We start from the raw sequence: 13,256 nt of genomic DNA on the forward strand, positions 1-13,256 counted from the left end.
GGTGTTGGGATGTATCTCCATTAATGCTTCATGAACACAAAATATTTGTTTCATTTTATAATGAAGAAAGCAGTGAATGAATCATAAGCTACTAAGCAAATCATTTTTGGTGCTAATGAGGCCGCAGAATGGCAACTTGGAGTTGGCTTGATTGGCCTTTCTTTGGATGGCAGGGCTGAGTATTTTTCTCTGTGTATATTTTTAAAACATATTTTTTTGGACTTTATTTGAAAGACCATTTATAATACAGAAAATGTGTGTGCATTCTGTCCTGTTTTTGTGGTGTGTGGGGGTGTGTGCTGTGTGTGTGTGTGTGTGTGTGTGTGTGTGTGTGTGTGTGTGTGTTAGAGTGAGAGAGCCGGTGGGGTTACTGACAAGGAACCAGCAGGGACAGACCGATACTGACCACTTTGTCACAGGGTTCTGTTCTGTAAGTGCTTTCAAGAACCAGCCACTAACACAGCAGTGTTAGCTCTGACTGGAGAGATGGTTGTACCCAAGTAGGAAGTAGTTTTAAAGCTGTTCTTGACATCCTCAGTCCCCAAAGGTAAATGCATTAAACATGTTTTCTGAGACTGTGTTTCTTTGTTCCCTTTATCAGTGGTGCTAATCACCTCTGTTCAAGCAGGTTAACATTTGCTTTGATGTGAATGGGTTTTTTATTATTATTACTGGACTGTGTGTTAGAATTGGACACACAGCTGTGCCTACTCTGTGACTTGCTGGCAGAACCTCTTTCTTGATTGGTGTCATAAAATGCCCTGTTAATGATACTGCCTTTGCTCAATGGGTGTATTAAAGAGATGTAGATGGAAAGCCTTGATGTGTTGCCTGCTGGATCCACTGCTCAACAAATGGACGTTTGACTTAATAGCGCATGTCCAGCCACTTCCAAGGGGCCACTTGGGGTTTCGAGGGGCAGGTAGCCCTACACACATCTGCTGTAAGTCACACAGGGGAGGAAAATTGTCTTCACATCTCACCCCTCACGTGGTGGGTTCATGGGCTGAGTCTGTACAACAAAAGACAGGTCAACAGAGAAAAGTGTACACATTAATAAGTTTACATGGCACGGGGAGCTTCATAAGGAAACGAAGGCCCGAGGAGACAGGGGACCTGTGTGCTTTTATGGTAGGTGTGAGGAAGCATGGGCAATGTTGGAGAAGCTGACCACAAAGGACAGAGGGTCTGATCTTCTGGGTGGTGCTGGCAGGTTCCCCTTGGTGTCTCTGTGTCTTGGCTCTAGGTAGAGGAAGGGCCTTTCTCCAGCAAGGGTCCCTGGATGAGCTCCAGGGGAGTCAAAGGCCAATTACACAATACAGCATAATTATTAGGGGAGGGAGCTGGGGAGGCCAGAGAGACCCTCTTGCTGTGCTGTTTCTTCGAGAAACAGCACAGCAAGAGGCTGTATATTGGCAGCATTTCTTGGACCCCATCTCTTCTACACATGACTGGGATATTTTTCTTCTAAATTACTTCTCCTTTGCCCCCTCCCCCATATCTGTTGTATGGCATAGTAAAAAATCTATTTGGTCTTCGTCTCTCGTTCTTGGCACAGAACCAAGGGCTGCTGGGGCCCTTGGGATTTCCTGTATGATGGGAGAATCTTCTGTTGCTTATGAGCCCCTCTGGACCAGACCCAAGCCCATGCTGATGAGGTAGCTGTTGTGGACTCCCAGATAGCTTCATGATGGAGCAGGGGCAGAGGAACCACCCCAGGACCTGAAAGGTAGGGAGGAGGCTGGCTATATTAACTAATGGCCGATGATCTATCATTGCATAATGAACCCGCCCCCTCCCCCCTGCCCCACTGGGTTTGGGGAGTTTCTGCCTTGGTGAGCACAGCAAGGTCCTGGGAGGCAGGTCGTCAGAGAGGCATGGATGCTGTGCCCTGTGCCCCCACTGCTAGGTGCATGCCCCTCTTTGGCTGTTCCTGAGTTGTGTTCTTCATGATGGATTGACAACAGCATGCAGAGCACCTCCCACCCCCACCCCCACTTCCCAGCTCTGCAGGTCCCTCTAGTGAACCCCTGCACCTGATGGGGACATGAGGGACTAAAGAAAACCATCTCCTTTCTAAATCTGGACGGTGTTCTCAGGCCTCTTCTGCCAGGCTGCTCCTGGGCCTTGTCCTCAAGGCTCACAGCAGGCATCCTGTGAGTCAGTTCAGCTGGGACTCCCACCAGGGCTGGCCCATCACATCCCATTGCCACCATCAGGTGATGCCGATCACCTCCGTCTGCTTTCAGCAGAACTCCTGTTGGGTCTGTTGAGCCAGAACCTCCTTTGCTCCTAATGATTTTTGTACCCACTGGCCTCCGCCCGGCTCCTCCTCTGCACTCCACCTGTCCCTGCTGTAGTCATGCCTGAGCCCGGCTCCACACCGAGGGGCCTTCACCATCCCAGCAGTTCCTGATTAAAATTGGTTTTACCTTTTGAACTACCATCTGCCTCTGGTTTTGCATTGACAGAACCTCCAAATTGACAGTCAGGTGGAAACACGGGCAGCCAGAGTGCCCCTTTTTATTTGCATCTGCAGTGGGGGGTTCCTCAAGACCCAAGAGCTATCTCTATCCTGACCGACCGCACACTGACTCTGGGTGGGTGGTAGCATCTGCACACACTTCTGGGCGGGTGGTGTCAGCCCCCACTGAATTGCTGGATATCCAGGTAGTCCTCTCTTAAGAAATAATTACAAACTCTTCTTTGCTTATAACTACCCCGCTTAAGGTGCTGGTCGGTCTCTCTCTCTCTCTCTCTCTCTCTCTCTCTCTCTCTCTCTCTCTCTCTCTCTCTCTCTCTGCTTTTCCTCGTGATGGAAGCATTTTTTAAAATGTCCTTTTCTGAATTTCTGCATCTCTTTTCTTATTTGACATCAAAGCAGTTGAGATCTGGTGATTGTTTTGTTGCCTTGGCTATAGTTCCAAAATGACATTGTCTATCAAACAGTCATAGACTCAAATGTGGAGAAATGTGTGGTTTAATTTTAGGATGGACTGGAGGTTGCTGGCTTGGGGAGGTACATAGAGACGGTAGTTGTCTGGTTCCATTGCAGATGGCATGATCGTTCATGTATCAGTGTTTCACCATTCCCCTGTGAAATTATCCAAAAATGCACCCCATGCTAAACCATAGGGACAAAGAGAACGGGAGAGGAACAGCAAGATCCTAAAGCCTGTCTGAGCTAAAGGAGGCCCCAGGTCCCTGAACTCAAGCCCGTAGTGTGAGAAGCCATGAAGCAACTCTTTGTCCAGAAGAACCTCCAGGAAAGCTCAAAAGTCAGAGTTGCATGACCTTCCAGGAAACAGGAGAGGAAGCAGCTGAGTGAAAATGGGCTGGAGATGTGGTCAGGGTACCAGGTCCTCTCCCCTGCTCTTGCCCAGGGTGACTCTGCCCCTGTGGCATAAGACGAGAGCAGGAGTGGAGGAGGGCGGACTAGGAAGAGCTGGGCTCAGGAGGCTGTGCATGGCTGGTCATGGGCACCGAGAACACGGGAACTGTGAGGATGGCACAGCAGCTCCCACATCCCTCTGTGTGTCCCTGGCGATGTGACTCTGCCTGTCCTCCATCCACAAGTGCCTTCTGTTTTCCTTTCCCTTGGCTCTGGGCTGGCTCAATGACTTGCTTTGACTAATAAGTTGTGATCATGCTGTAGGAATTCTGGAGCTTGGGCCTCAAGGATTCTTCTCTTCCCATATGAGAGCTCGGGGGTGGTCCAGGCTGGTTTCTCTGAGAACAAGAGGCCACACAGAAAAAGAGGCCCAGACCACAGCTACAGACCTGCAGGTGGGCCATCCTGCACCACCCTGCTCATGGGACCAGGGCCTGCAGTTACACAGATAACCCTAGGTGGGGGCAGCAGACCACGCAGCCCAGTCCGCCTGCCAGCCTGGGCAGTGGGATCCAGGAAGCAGTGGACCTTGTAAGGCCCAGTTTGGGGTGAGTTTCACAGGACCAGGGAATGAATGCCAAGGAGAATGAGCAAGGGCACTGGAGCATGGGAGTGGGGCTCTCTCCCAGGACTCAGCCCCAGAGGAACCCCCAGGCCTCCCTTACAGGGAGGAACTTGGAAACATTTTCTTTGGGAAATACTAGGAGCTGTGTTGGATTGGTTAGTGGCCCTTAAAGATCTGTCCGAAGATTTGTGAGAATGTGACTAGGAAATAGAGTCTTTGTAGATGTAATTAAATTAATGATAATGATGAGCATCCTTACAGGGGTTAGAAGAGGAGAGACACACACAGAGGAGGAGGCCAAGATGGGAGCAGAGACTGGTAGGAAGCCTAAGCCCTGGAGAGCCACGAGGGCGGGCCACTATCAGAGGCTGGGAGGGAGGCAGGGCCCAGGCTGTCCTGGGAAGGCCCCAGGGGAAGTAATGCCGCCATCTTGACTTTGGACTCCTTAGAACTAGGAGAGAATATGTTTTTGTTGTTGTAAGCCACCAAGTTTGTGGTAATTTGTTACCGCACTCTAGGAAACTAGCATGTTAAGCTGAGCAGGGCAACTTCCTAAAGATACTTACTGTATATCAGAAATCTCCCAATAAGTTAGGCCAGCCAGAGAATTCTACAGGGAGCCCACTGCTCCATAAAGATGCTCACAAATACATATCTTCTGATAAATTATTGACTTGATTTTTCAATGTTTTAAAATAGACAACTTTAAAGATGGGTTTTAAAAAGCCAAGGCCTACCACATATTTGAGGAAATCCTGTACTATTAAAAGCAGACTAGGGCTGGGGACATAGCTTAGTTGGTAGAGGGCTTGCCTAGCATGTACAAGTCCCTGGGTTCAATCCGTAGCACACACCCCCCCCATCCCCACCAAAAAAAGGCAGACTAAGGCAAGCAAGTAGAAACAAGAAACTTGGTGGAAATAGAGGCATGCAGGAAGGTGGACACTTTAAAAAACTGTCATTAATATCATCAGTGATAAGAAATTATAGCAATAGGCAAAAGAAGGATACTACAGAAAAAAGAAGATTCAGAGGAAAAAAAAAATATGCCCTTGGAAATCAAAAGTGTGAAAGCAGAGAGAGAAACTTAATAAAGGGTATGTAAGATAAAGTTGAGAAAGTAGAACAAACAACAAAGAAATGTGAAATGGAAAAAGATTAGAGAAAATAGAAGCAAGGAAATTATCAAATGATACAAAAAAGTATTAGCAGGAAAGATAAGAATCTCTAGATACATGGTGCCAAACAGAGTCCCTTCAAAGCCAATGGGAAAAGATCCCCTGAGGCAAACCAGAGTGAAGTCTCACAATGTCAGCAGTAAAGTGGGATTCTAAACACTTTCAGAAAGAGCAAATAAACAAAACTCACCAAACATATAATCAACAACAGGTCCTGTGAAAAGGATTGGGGTCAGAGTGGCCCCAGAACTACCCAGCACCAGGAAAGCCCTAAACAGAAGCAATGATTCCAACCTAGAATTTTCTGCTTCACTAAACCATCCAAAAAAGGTGTGTGTGGAATTGAAGCCACAGAGTAAGTATGCACCAAGCACCCGGAACACATCAAACGTACATTAATTTCCTTCCTGAATGCGTTCATACAGGGGTGCAGAATAGAGTCAGCACAGAGCTGGGTAGAGCTCAGAAATGCAACCAGCCCGAAGAAGGGGACCTTTACCAAAGGAAAGAGGAATTCATGGATCATTGGCTGCCTTTGGTTATGGGGGGAAAAGTACTGAAAGACCATCAGAATAATCTGGAGGAATTTGTGATAGATACATTAAAAACTGACCAAATGCGACTATAGCTCAGTAGTACAGTGTTTACCCAACATGTGCAAAGTCCTGGGTTCAATCCCTGGCTCCTCAAATGAATGAATAAATAACCAAACAAATAGGAATTGTAAGAGTTAAATAATAATAAAAAAAATTCTATAAGAAAGAAGAAACAGCAATAGTGCATAAAGACTCAGCACTGTCAACATTTGTGTAGTTGGAATAATCCAGACCCCAGATTATTTTATTTAGTAAACATTATGCTATATGTACTGGGAAGATGGACAGAGGGAGAAAGTTTTCGGGCCCTAAGGATGATCTTATTTATGTCAGCCAAAGATGTTACATAATATATAACACAATAAGATGCCAATAGATAAGTTTTGAAGTATATAAAACAGAAAATAGCATAAAATGCAATAGTTTGTAATATGAAGAACTGAAAGAGAGGTTGGTTTGTTGCCTGTGGGCAGTGATTCTGGCGAGTAGGAGGGTATTCTGCTTGTAGTCATAAGCATCTTAGTTTTGACCTATTTAATCATGGATAAGCTTCCTTGATAAAAATAAATTTAGAAGTTTAGCAATATTAAAATTCTTTTGCAAATTAGGTTTTTTGTGTTTAGAAGAACCATAGCCTTGAGGAATATAATTATTTACTCCTCTACAAACAATTCTATTTGTTTTATAATTTGCACTCACTGGGAAAGTTTTGCAAGAAAACTGACAGGAAATCTGGGGATAAAAATGAGCGTCAGGGCTTGGGTTGTGGCTCAGCAGTAGAGTGCTCGCCTAGGATGCGAGAGGTGCTGGGTTCGATCCTCAGTACTACATACAAATAAATAAATAAAGGTACTGTGACCAACTACAACTAAAAATAAATTTAAAATATACATTTTTAAAAATTAGCATCAGAGGGCTGGGATTATAGCTCAGGTGGTAGAGTGCTTGCTTCACATGCACAAGGCTCTGGTTCAATCCCCAGCACACACACACACACACACACACACACACACACACACAAATTAGCATCACAATGTGGATATTTTATCAATCTATGACTGGTTGCTACACCTTGCCCATCTGGTGTGTACCGACCTTTAGCAAGAGGACCAATGGCTGTTGTCTCTTGTAGACGACATTGAACAACGACAGTGAATAAGGAAAAGAGAACAGAGATTAGTCTTGAGTAATGAAAAACATCAAAGTGTAGTAACTTATTCAAAAGTTGCAAGAAGTTCAAAAGCTTAGGGAAGATTCAGGCAATTTAGCATTATTGAAAAAAACGGTCATCTTTGCAATTAAGCATTTCATGTTTTTAATAAAAATAGAAGGAAAAAAACCAGAATAGGTTTAATGAAAAAGCAAAGTCTTTGGGCTTGAAGTTGAGAAGGTCCAGGCTTGACTGTTGGGGCTGCCTCTCCCAGTTCTGTGTCTTGGTGGCAACATTCAGCCTGCTCAGAACCGGCTTTCTGTCTGTGGATGGGGATAAATATTAGGTTTATAAGATCACTGTGGGAACTGTTTAGGATGGTGTGTGTGAAAGCTCTTCAGGGCCTCAACAGCACTATGGAAATGTAAGAATCCTCTAAATCAAACATTACCTTAGGCTTGTCTTTTAGCTCCAGTTGCTGAAGACAGCAGGTGGCTTGGATATTAAATAGCATACAAAATTTCCAAATGAAGTCCATAGGAAATAGGGTACAGTGAGGGGGCTTTATGTCCTGTCACCCTGCCAACCTATTCCAGACAGGAGGCAAATCAAGATGAAGCATGCAGGCGGCCATTGACCTCTGTTGACTTGTCAGTGCAGTGCAAACCTACCACGTAGCCCCAGGAGGGCCTCAGCATTCAAGTGTGTGATTGCAGGAGTTTGCTGCTAAGATGCTATTTAAAGGAGCCCCGGATGGAGAGGATGGAGGGTTGGGAGCTGAGTAGGGCTCACACTTCACCTCTCACTGTTAGGGGTTTTACCATGTTTTCCTAAGCGTCAATCCTTACTGCTTGAGTTTGGCTAGAAATTCATCAGTATTGTCTTTAGTATGTCTTGTGCAGTGTCCAGACATTTCTGAGCACTCACAGAATGCTTGCTAATATTTTCATGGAATTGATGAATTTTTCAAATAGGTTGTTTTTTTTGTCACCACGCTCTGCTTTGTGTCTTCAACTAGTAGCACATTCTCCCGCTCACTGGCCGTTTCTGCATCCCAGCTTGAGGGCTTGTGATTGGTGGTTTTGGATCCTCTGGCTCCTCGTAGTCCCCGTCTCCTGTAGTCCTGAATACATGGCTTCACAGAACGTGAACAGCCTTCTCACGGCACTGATCGATCAATTTGGTTCTTTCTCTCTCTTGTTAATTTTAATTTTTTTATATGTGGTTCTTTCTCTTTTGTGAGACATTGTTGACATTTTAGACCACACCTGCTAAGTCTATGGTGGCAGGTCACTTGCAATTTTCACTATTTGTGGAATTTTTCCGGTGCCCCGCCTGGCAGAGAGGTGAAGATAAACTTTACTCGAAGGATGCATCTGCCATTGTCCCATTCAAATGGGGACAAGATGCTGTGTTCCCTTTCACACTGGGAGACTCTAGCCACATGACAGCTTCTTTCTCCTCTGAAGAGTTTCAGTGCTATTAGACTATTTAGGAAAACTTAGATTTCACCAAAACATAAGTATTGACTTAGTGACAATGAGAAATATAATTGAAATAATATGAAATACTGGCTCACAAGATCAGCTCCTCTCTCATTCTCCATTAGTATTTTTAAATGTCAGTGTTAAGGGAAGATTGTAAGGCAGGATGGGTCTTAAATCAAAATAGCACTCTTGTCTTTTATATTTTGCAGTGCTAGGGATCAAACCCAGAGCCTTGAGCTTGGGAGGCAAGTGCTCTAGCACCAAGCTGCACCCCAGACCCAAACGTCACGTTCTGTGTGTTTTGGTTTAGAGAAATTATTCCTGAAGAGTTTTACTTTTTCTAATGCTCAATGTGTGATGTTTATGCTGCGACCTTGAGAGAGACTCAATGATAAGAGCACATGCTGCCTCCCTGGTAGGATAACAGGTTTGACTCTTGTGGATTCCCTTAGTCTTCAGGGCTGCCCCGTGGCCAGCCCTGGCCAGGGTGAGTGACTGGCATGAAGTCGCTGTGGTTAACCTACCCCTATCCCAGCCCAGGCACTGGCCCCCGTCTTACACTGGTGCCCTCTCTAGTTCTCATTTTTCTCTTGCTGACCTTTGTGCTCCTGAATGACCACAGTACCTGCACACACACAGGTGAGACCGTAGAGTCCCATTCTGCTGTGGAGAGGGCAGTTTTCTTCCTCCGTGTTCATGATGATCAGGCTTCAGGGCTGGTGTGAGGAGTGTGTTGCAATGGCTGCCGCATAGTGAGCAGGATTTTGTCAGCGGAGTTGCGTTGGTTATTGATTTTAGTCTATGCTTCATGGAGAGCCTTGGTCTCATAGTTGAAGGACTGGTTGCCTATTAAATCCGAAAGATGGGTATGAAGGTTGAGATCATGATCATTCTCCAAAAACAACGTCAACCACCAATAGACCCCCCAGGACTCAGCCCTGCTCAGTTAAGCTCTCTGCACTGTATCCAGAGAGCTGCAGGAATCAGACCTCATTGTGTAATAGCCTGGAGGGATGGGCCTCAGGAAATCGCAAGAACCTTGCTAACCTTCTGTTTTGCTTAGATGAACAACGTGACAACAGACTACTGTCTTGACATCATAAAGAAGTTCGAAGTTTCAGAAGAAAATAAGGCGAAAAATGTTCTTGGCATAGAAGGTAAAGCAACCAGTAGTCCTAATTTCTCCTTTCTTGATTCAATCTGCTGAGTTAAATTCCAGAACAATTTTCAGGAAAAAGAAATTGGGAGATGTTAATGAAATTACAGATGATTCAAATAAACCCCACAAAGCACCCATTTTCCTATAGAGCAGCTGCCCTTTTGTTGGTCTCTCTCTTTCAAATGCCTATGAGCATTTGCCACTTCAGGCAGCCTACTGATGCCACCCTGTATGATGCGTGCCAAGAGATATTTGGGTGTTTCTCAAATGGCTGAATTTTGGAAATGGTCTCATTCCCAGTGATTACATGAAGGGAAATTTGGCCCTAAAAAAACCTAATCTACAGTACTAGTGACTTGAAAGTAAACATGTTCCTTTACAAAATGTTAGTAACTGATTTGTTTTTCCTGATTTGTGGCAGTATGGAAGCTTTTGGAACCGAAAGTCTTGCTAATACACTTCATTGTATAGCAGAGGAAGTGAGGCCCCCTCAAATAATAGGCTGCAGTTATGCACTCAGAATCGGCTCCCAGAATTGTACACATGGTGTAAATAAGCTAACCATATCTGAAAGTCATGTGCATTTAAAATATATGGGGACATGAGTTCTGGTGGGAACCCAGAGGAGGCTTGCTAGAGCAGAGCAGATAATCCCAGATACTACCAGGGACCCCACGAGCATCCGGAGCCATAGCTGGGCTTTCCATATCTTATTGCCAATCTCCTGGTTTCCCTTGCACCTGGGGTCAGTGTGGACAAAAGGGTTTTAATTTTTTTTTTTTTTACTTTTATTTATTTCTTTCTTAAAGAGGTGGGGCCTTGCTAAGTTTTCCAGATTGGCCTCCACCTGTGATCCTCCTGCCTCAGCTTCCTGGATGGCTGGAAAGTTGTTCTTAACTCCCAGCCCTCTCTGACTGCTTACCTTCCAGTCAGGAGAGAGAGAGGTGGACCAGCAGTGGGGAGACATAGCGTTAGTCTTAAGTCTCAGAGGAGACTTACAGATCTGATTTCACCAAATGATTATCAAAGACTCGAATGAATTTACCCTAATAATCATTCCTCTGGGCCACTTGTGCCTTGTTCGTGCATTTGCAGGCCTCTCACACTTTGAGAGGTTGTAGGAAAGTGATGGGAATGTCTGCGGAATCCTTGAGCACTGTCTCAGAGTTGTAAAATGTGCTAGCCATTAACAGCCTTTTCTCAGACTAGTTTAGCACCCAAATCATCCCTCTTTGAGTCCAGACTATGTTTAGCTTTTGACAGGCCACTTCATGGCTATTCAGACCAACTTCTCCCCTATCTATTGCAGGCCAGTCAAGGGCCCCTGGGTCTCTGGCACTGAGGAGGACTGCTGGGTTCTCCCCGCCCATGACAGCTCTCTAGGCTGTTCCCCCTGGTCCCATTTCCATTTTCTGGCACTCTGTGACCTCAGGCAAATCGCTCAGGGGCCCAGCCTTCCTGCAGAGGCTACTCTAATTGCTGAGAGCGTCCTCCACCCGTCTGGGTCTATGGAGTGGTCAGTAGATCTGCTCTGATTCCAGCGCCTGACTCTCTCTCTTTGAAGGCTTCACGAACTTCATGCGCAGTCCTGCCTGCGATGTGTTCAACCCCTTGCACCACGAGGTGTACCAGGACATGGACCAGCCGCTCTGCAACTACTACATCGCCTCCTCCCACAACACCTACCTGACCGGTGACCAGCTCCTGTCCCAGTCCAAGGTGGACATGTATGCGCGGGTGCTGCAGGAGGGCTGCCGCTGTGTGGAGGGTAGGTGCCGCTGGCTGGGCCCCGCAGGGTTGGAGACACATCCTCTGATCAGGCTGCCTCAGACCTCAAACACCCTGGTGCCCATTAGAGCTGTTGGGCTGTTCACTGGGAAGCTGTCCTGGCAAAATAGAGCAGGGCGAGGGATGGATGGCACTGAGGGGGTCATGGTCAGGGCTGAGGGGACTGCCACAGGGGCTTTTAAGTCACAAGGGACACTGATGGTGGGTTGGAGGTAAAAACCAGATGTGCAAAAAGCGTGCTATAGGAAAGGTGCTTGAAAGACCTGAGAAGGCAGCATTGGGTAAAGTGATCGTTGGCAGAGGAGAGTTTTGGGAGTGTAGGTCAGTTGTTCGCAGGTAATAGCAGGGGCTGGGTATGCCTATGCTTCTGTGGTTCACACAGAGCGTCTGTGGACAGAGGCGGCTGTGCACCAAGGTAAGCTGGTGACTAACTGCAACCTGACCAAGGAGGGAGAATCCTGAAGGGTCTGGAGGCAAAGGGTGTTTGTTTTTGATGGAGTAGAGAAGCCCTGGAGCCCAGGGGCATCGCTTTGTGGTGGAGGTGACCTGATGGCAGCAGGATAACTGGTTGTCCTCTAGTTGGGGGCCAGAGTTGGAAGTGAAGAAAGCATGGAGCCTTCCTGCTGGCTAACTGGCCGGGCAGCTATCTTTGTCACACAGTTGCTAGCTTGAGGGATTTTTTGCTATGAAGGTGACAGTAATGTTATCAGGGTGAATCAACATGTTTAAAAGTTGGGCGGGCTTTACACACTATGCGCACACAGAACCACTAGGTCCTCTACAAAATGAGTGCTCTGAAGCTTTAGTTTTTATGACCATGTTGTTGCAGGAAATACCAACCTACGATAGTGACTGACAGTTGAGCAGCCTGAGTGGCTGAATAATGAAGATGCTGATAAAATATTAATACGAGGAGAAACCTTTCAGCAGCAAAAAGTCTTGAGGTGACCTTTGCTCTCAGCTAGTTGTTTGCCTTAGCTGGCCCAGCACTTGGTGGGGTTTGCATGTTTGACAGGCAATGGAGGTGTCCAGCACATGGCCCTTGCTGGATTTACATGGACGGATGCCCATCACTTAAAATTGTGCCATTTTCTTGGAGCCAAGAACAGAAACCATTCAGTGACTCCATGAGTGACGATCGACTCGGGATGACTGGCAGCTTTGCTGGGCCTGCATCCTCTGCCCTGTTTTCTCTGCTCTTTGGGTTCTTCAGATGCCTGCCTTATTTTTTCTTCTCTTACCTGTCCCAACCTGAGTTCTGCTTAAATCTAACCACGTTGCTATGATGGGCTCCTTACTCTAAATCAAAACTCCTGATCCTTCAGCTCTGGTTGGGGGTATTGAGAAATGAGACTTCTCTGATTATTAAATTTACGGTAAGTTCCACATGAGTCCTCATGCTAGCATTCTCAGTTGTCTTACCGTGCTAAAATGGGGGCGTGGAGATTGTGTACGGAGGATGCTGGACATGGGCCTGCTCTTAGGCTTTCTTTCTTCCTGAGATGAAGAAAGAGACTGCGAACACATTGCTTAGGGCCTCCCTAAGTTGCTAAGGCTGGCTTTGAACTTGCCATCCTCTTGCCTCAGCCTCCTGAGCCCCTGGAATTACAGGCATGCTCCACCATGCCCACCCAGCTGTGGGGCAATTTTAAATGTGATCGCCCGAGTACTCTGTCTCTCTCACCAATATGCACCATACATCCCTCCCAGAACTTGTCACAGAGCAGTTCTTCCTATTAGAATGATCTGTAGCAGGACAGTGAAAGTTGAACTACTATCCTGGAAAGTTTTTCTTGGGAAGAAGAGTTGCATTTTTCTGGGAGACTTTTTGCTTGCTCTATTTCCTGTTGAACACTACGGTTGTCACCTTAGATTTGAACTGTATTGTGAGAGGGAAAGGGGAGCTGCTCTGATTTGTCCCTTTTGGGTTGGGTCCTGGCTA

General features: G+C 46.3%; 1 protein-coding gene across 10 annotated transcripts in view; it reads left to right on the forward strand.

The window, feature by feature from the left end:
- The window catches only part of Plch1 (phospholipase C eta 1), a 189,806-nt gene that overhangs the window by 127,033 nt on the left and 49,517 nt on the right, over nt 1–13,256 (forward strand). For all 10 annotated transcript variants that reach the window (XM_040269961.2, XM_040269965.2, XM_078043528.1 and 7 more), the window contains 2 exons: nt 9,431–9,524; nt 11,091–11,294. In XM_040269961.2, coding sequence (XP_040125895.2) covers nt 9,431–9,524; nt 11,091–11,294 — 298 coding nt within the window. The remainder of the gene's footprint in view (nt 1–9,430; nt 9,525–11,090; nt 11,295–13,256) is intronic.

The sequence above is a fragment of the Ictidomys tridecemlineatus genome, chromosome 3 (genome assembly GCF_052094955.1).
Source record: "Ictidomys tridecemlineatus isolate mIctTri1 chromosome 3, mIctTri1.hap1, whole genome shotgun sequence".
Lineage (NCBI taxonomy): Eukaryota > Metazoa > Chordata > Mammalia > Rodentia > Sciuridae > Ictidomys > Ictidomys tridecemlineatus.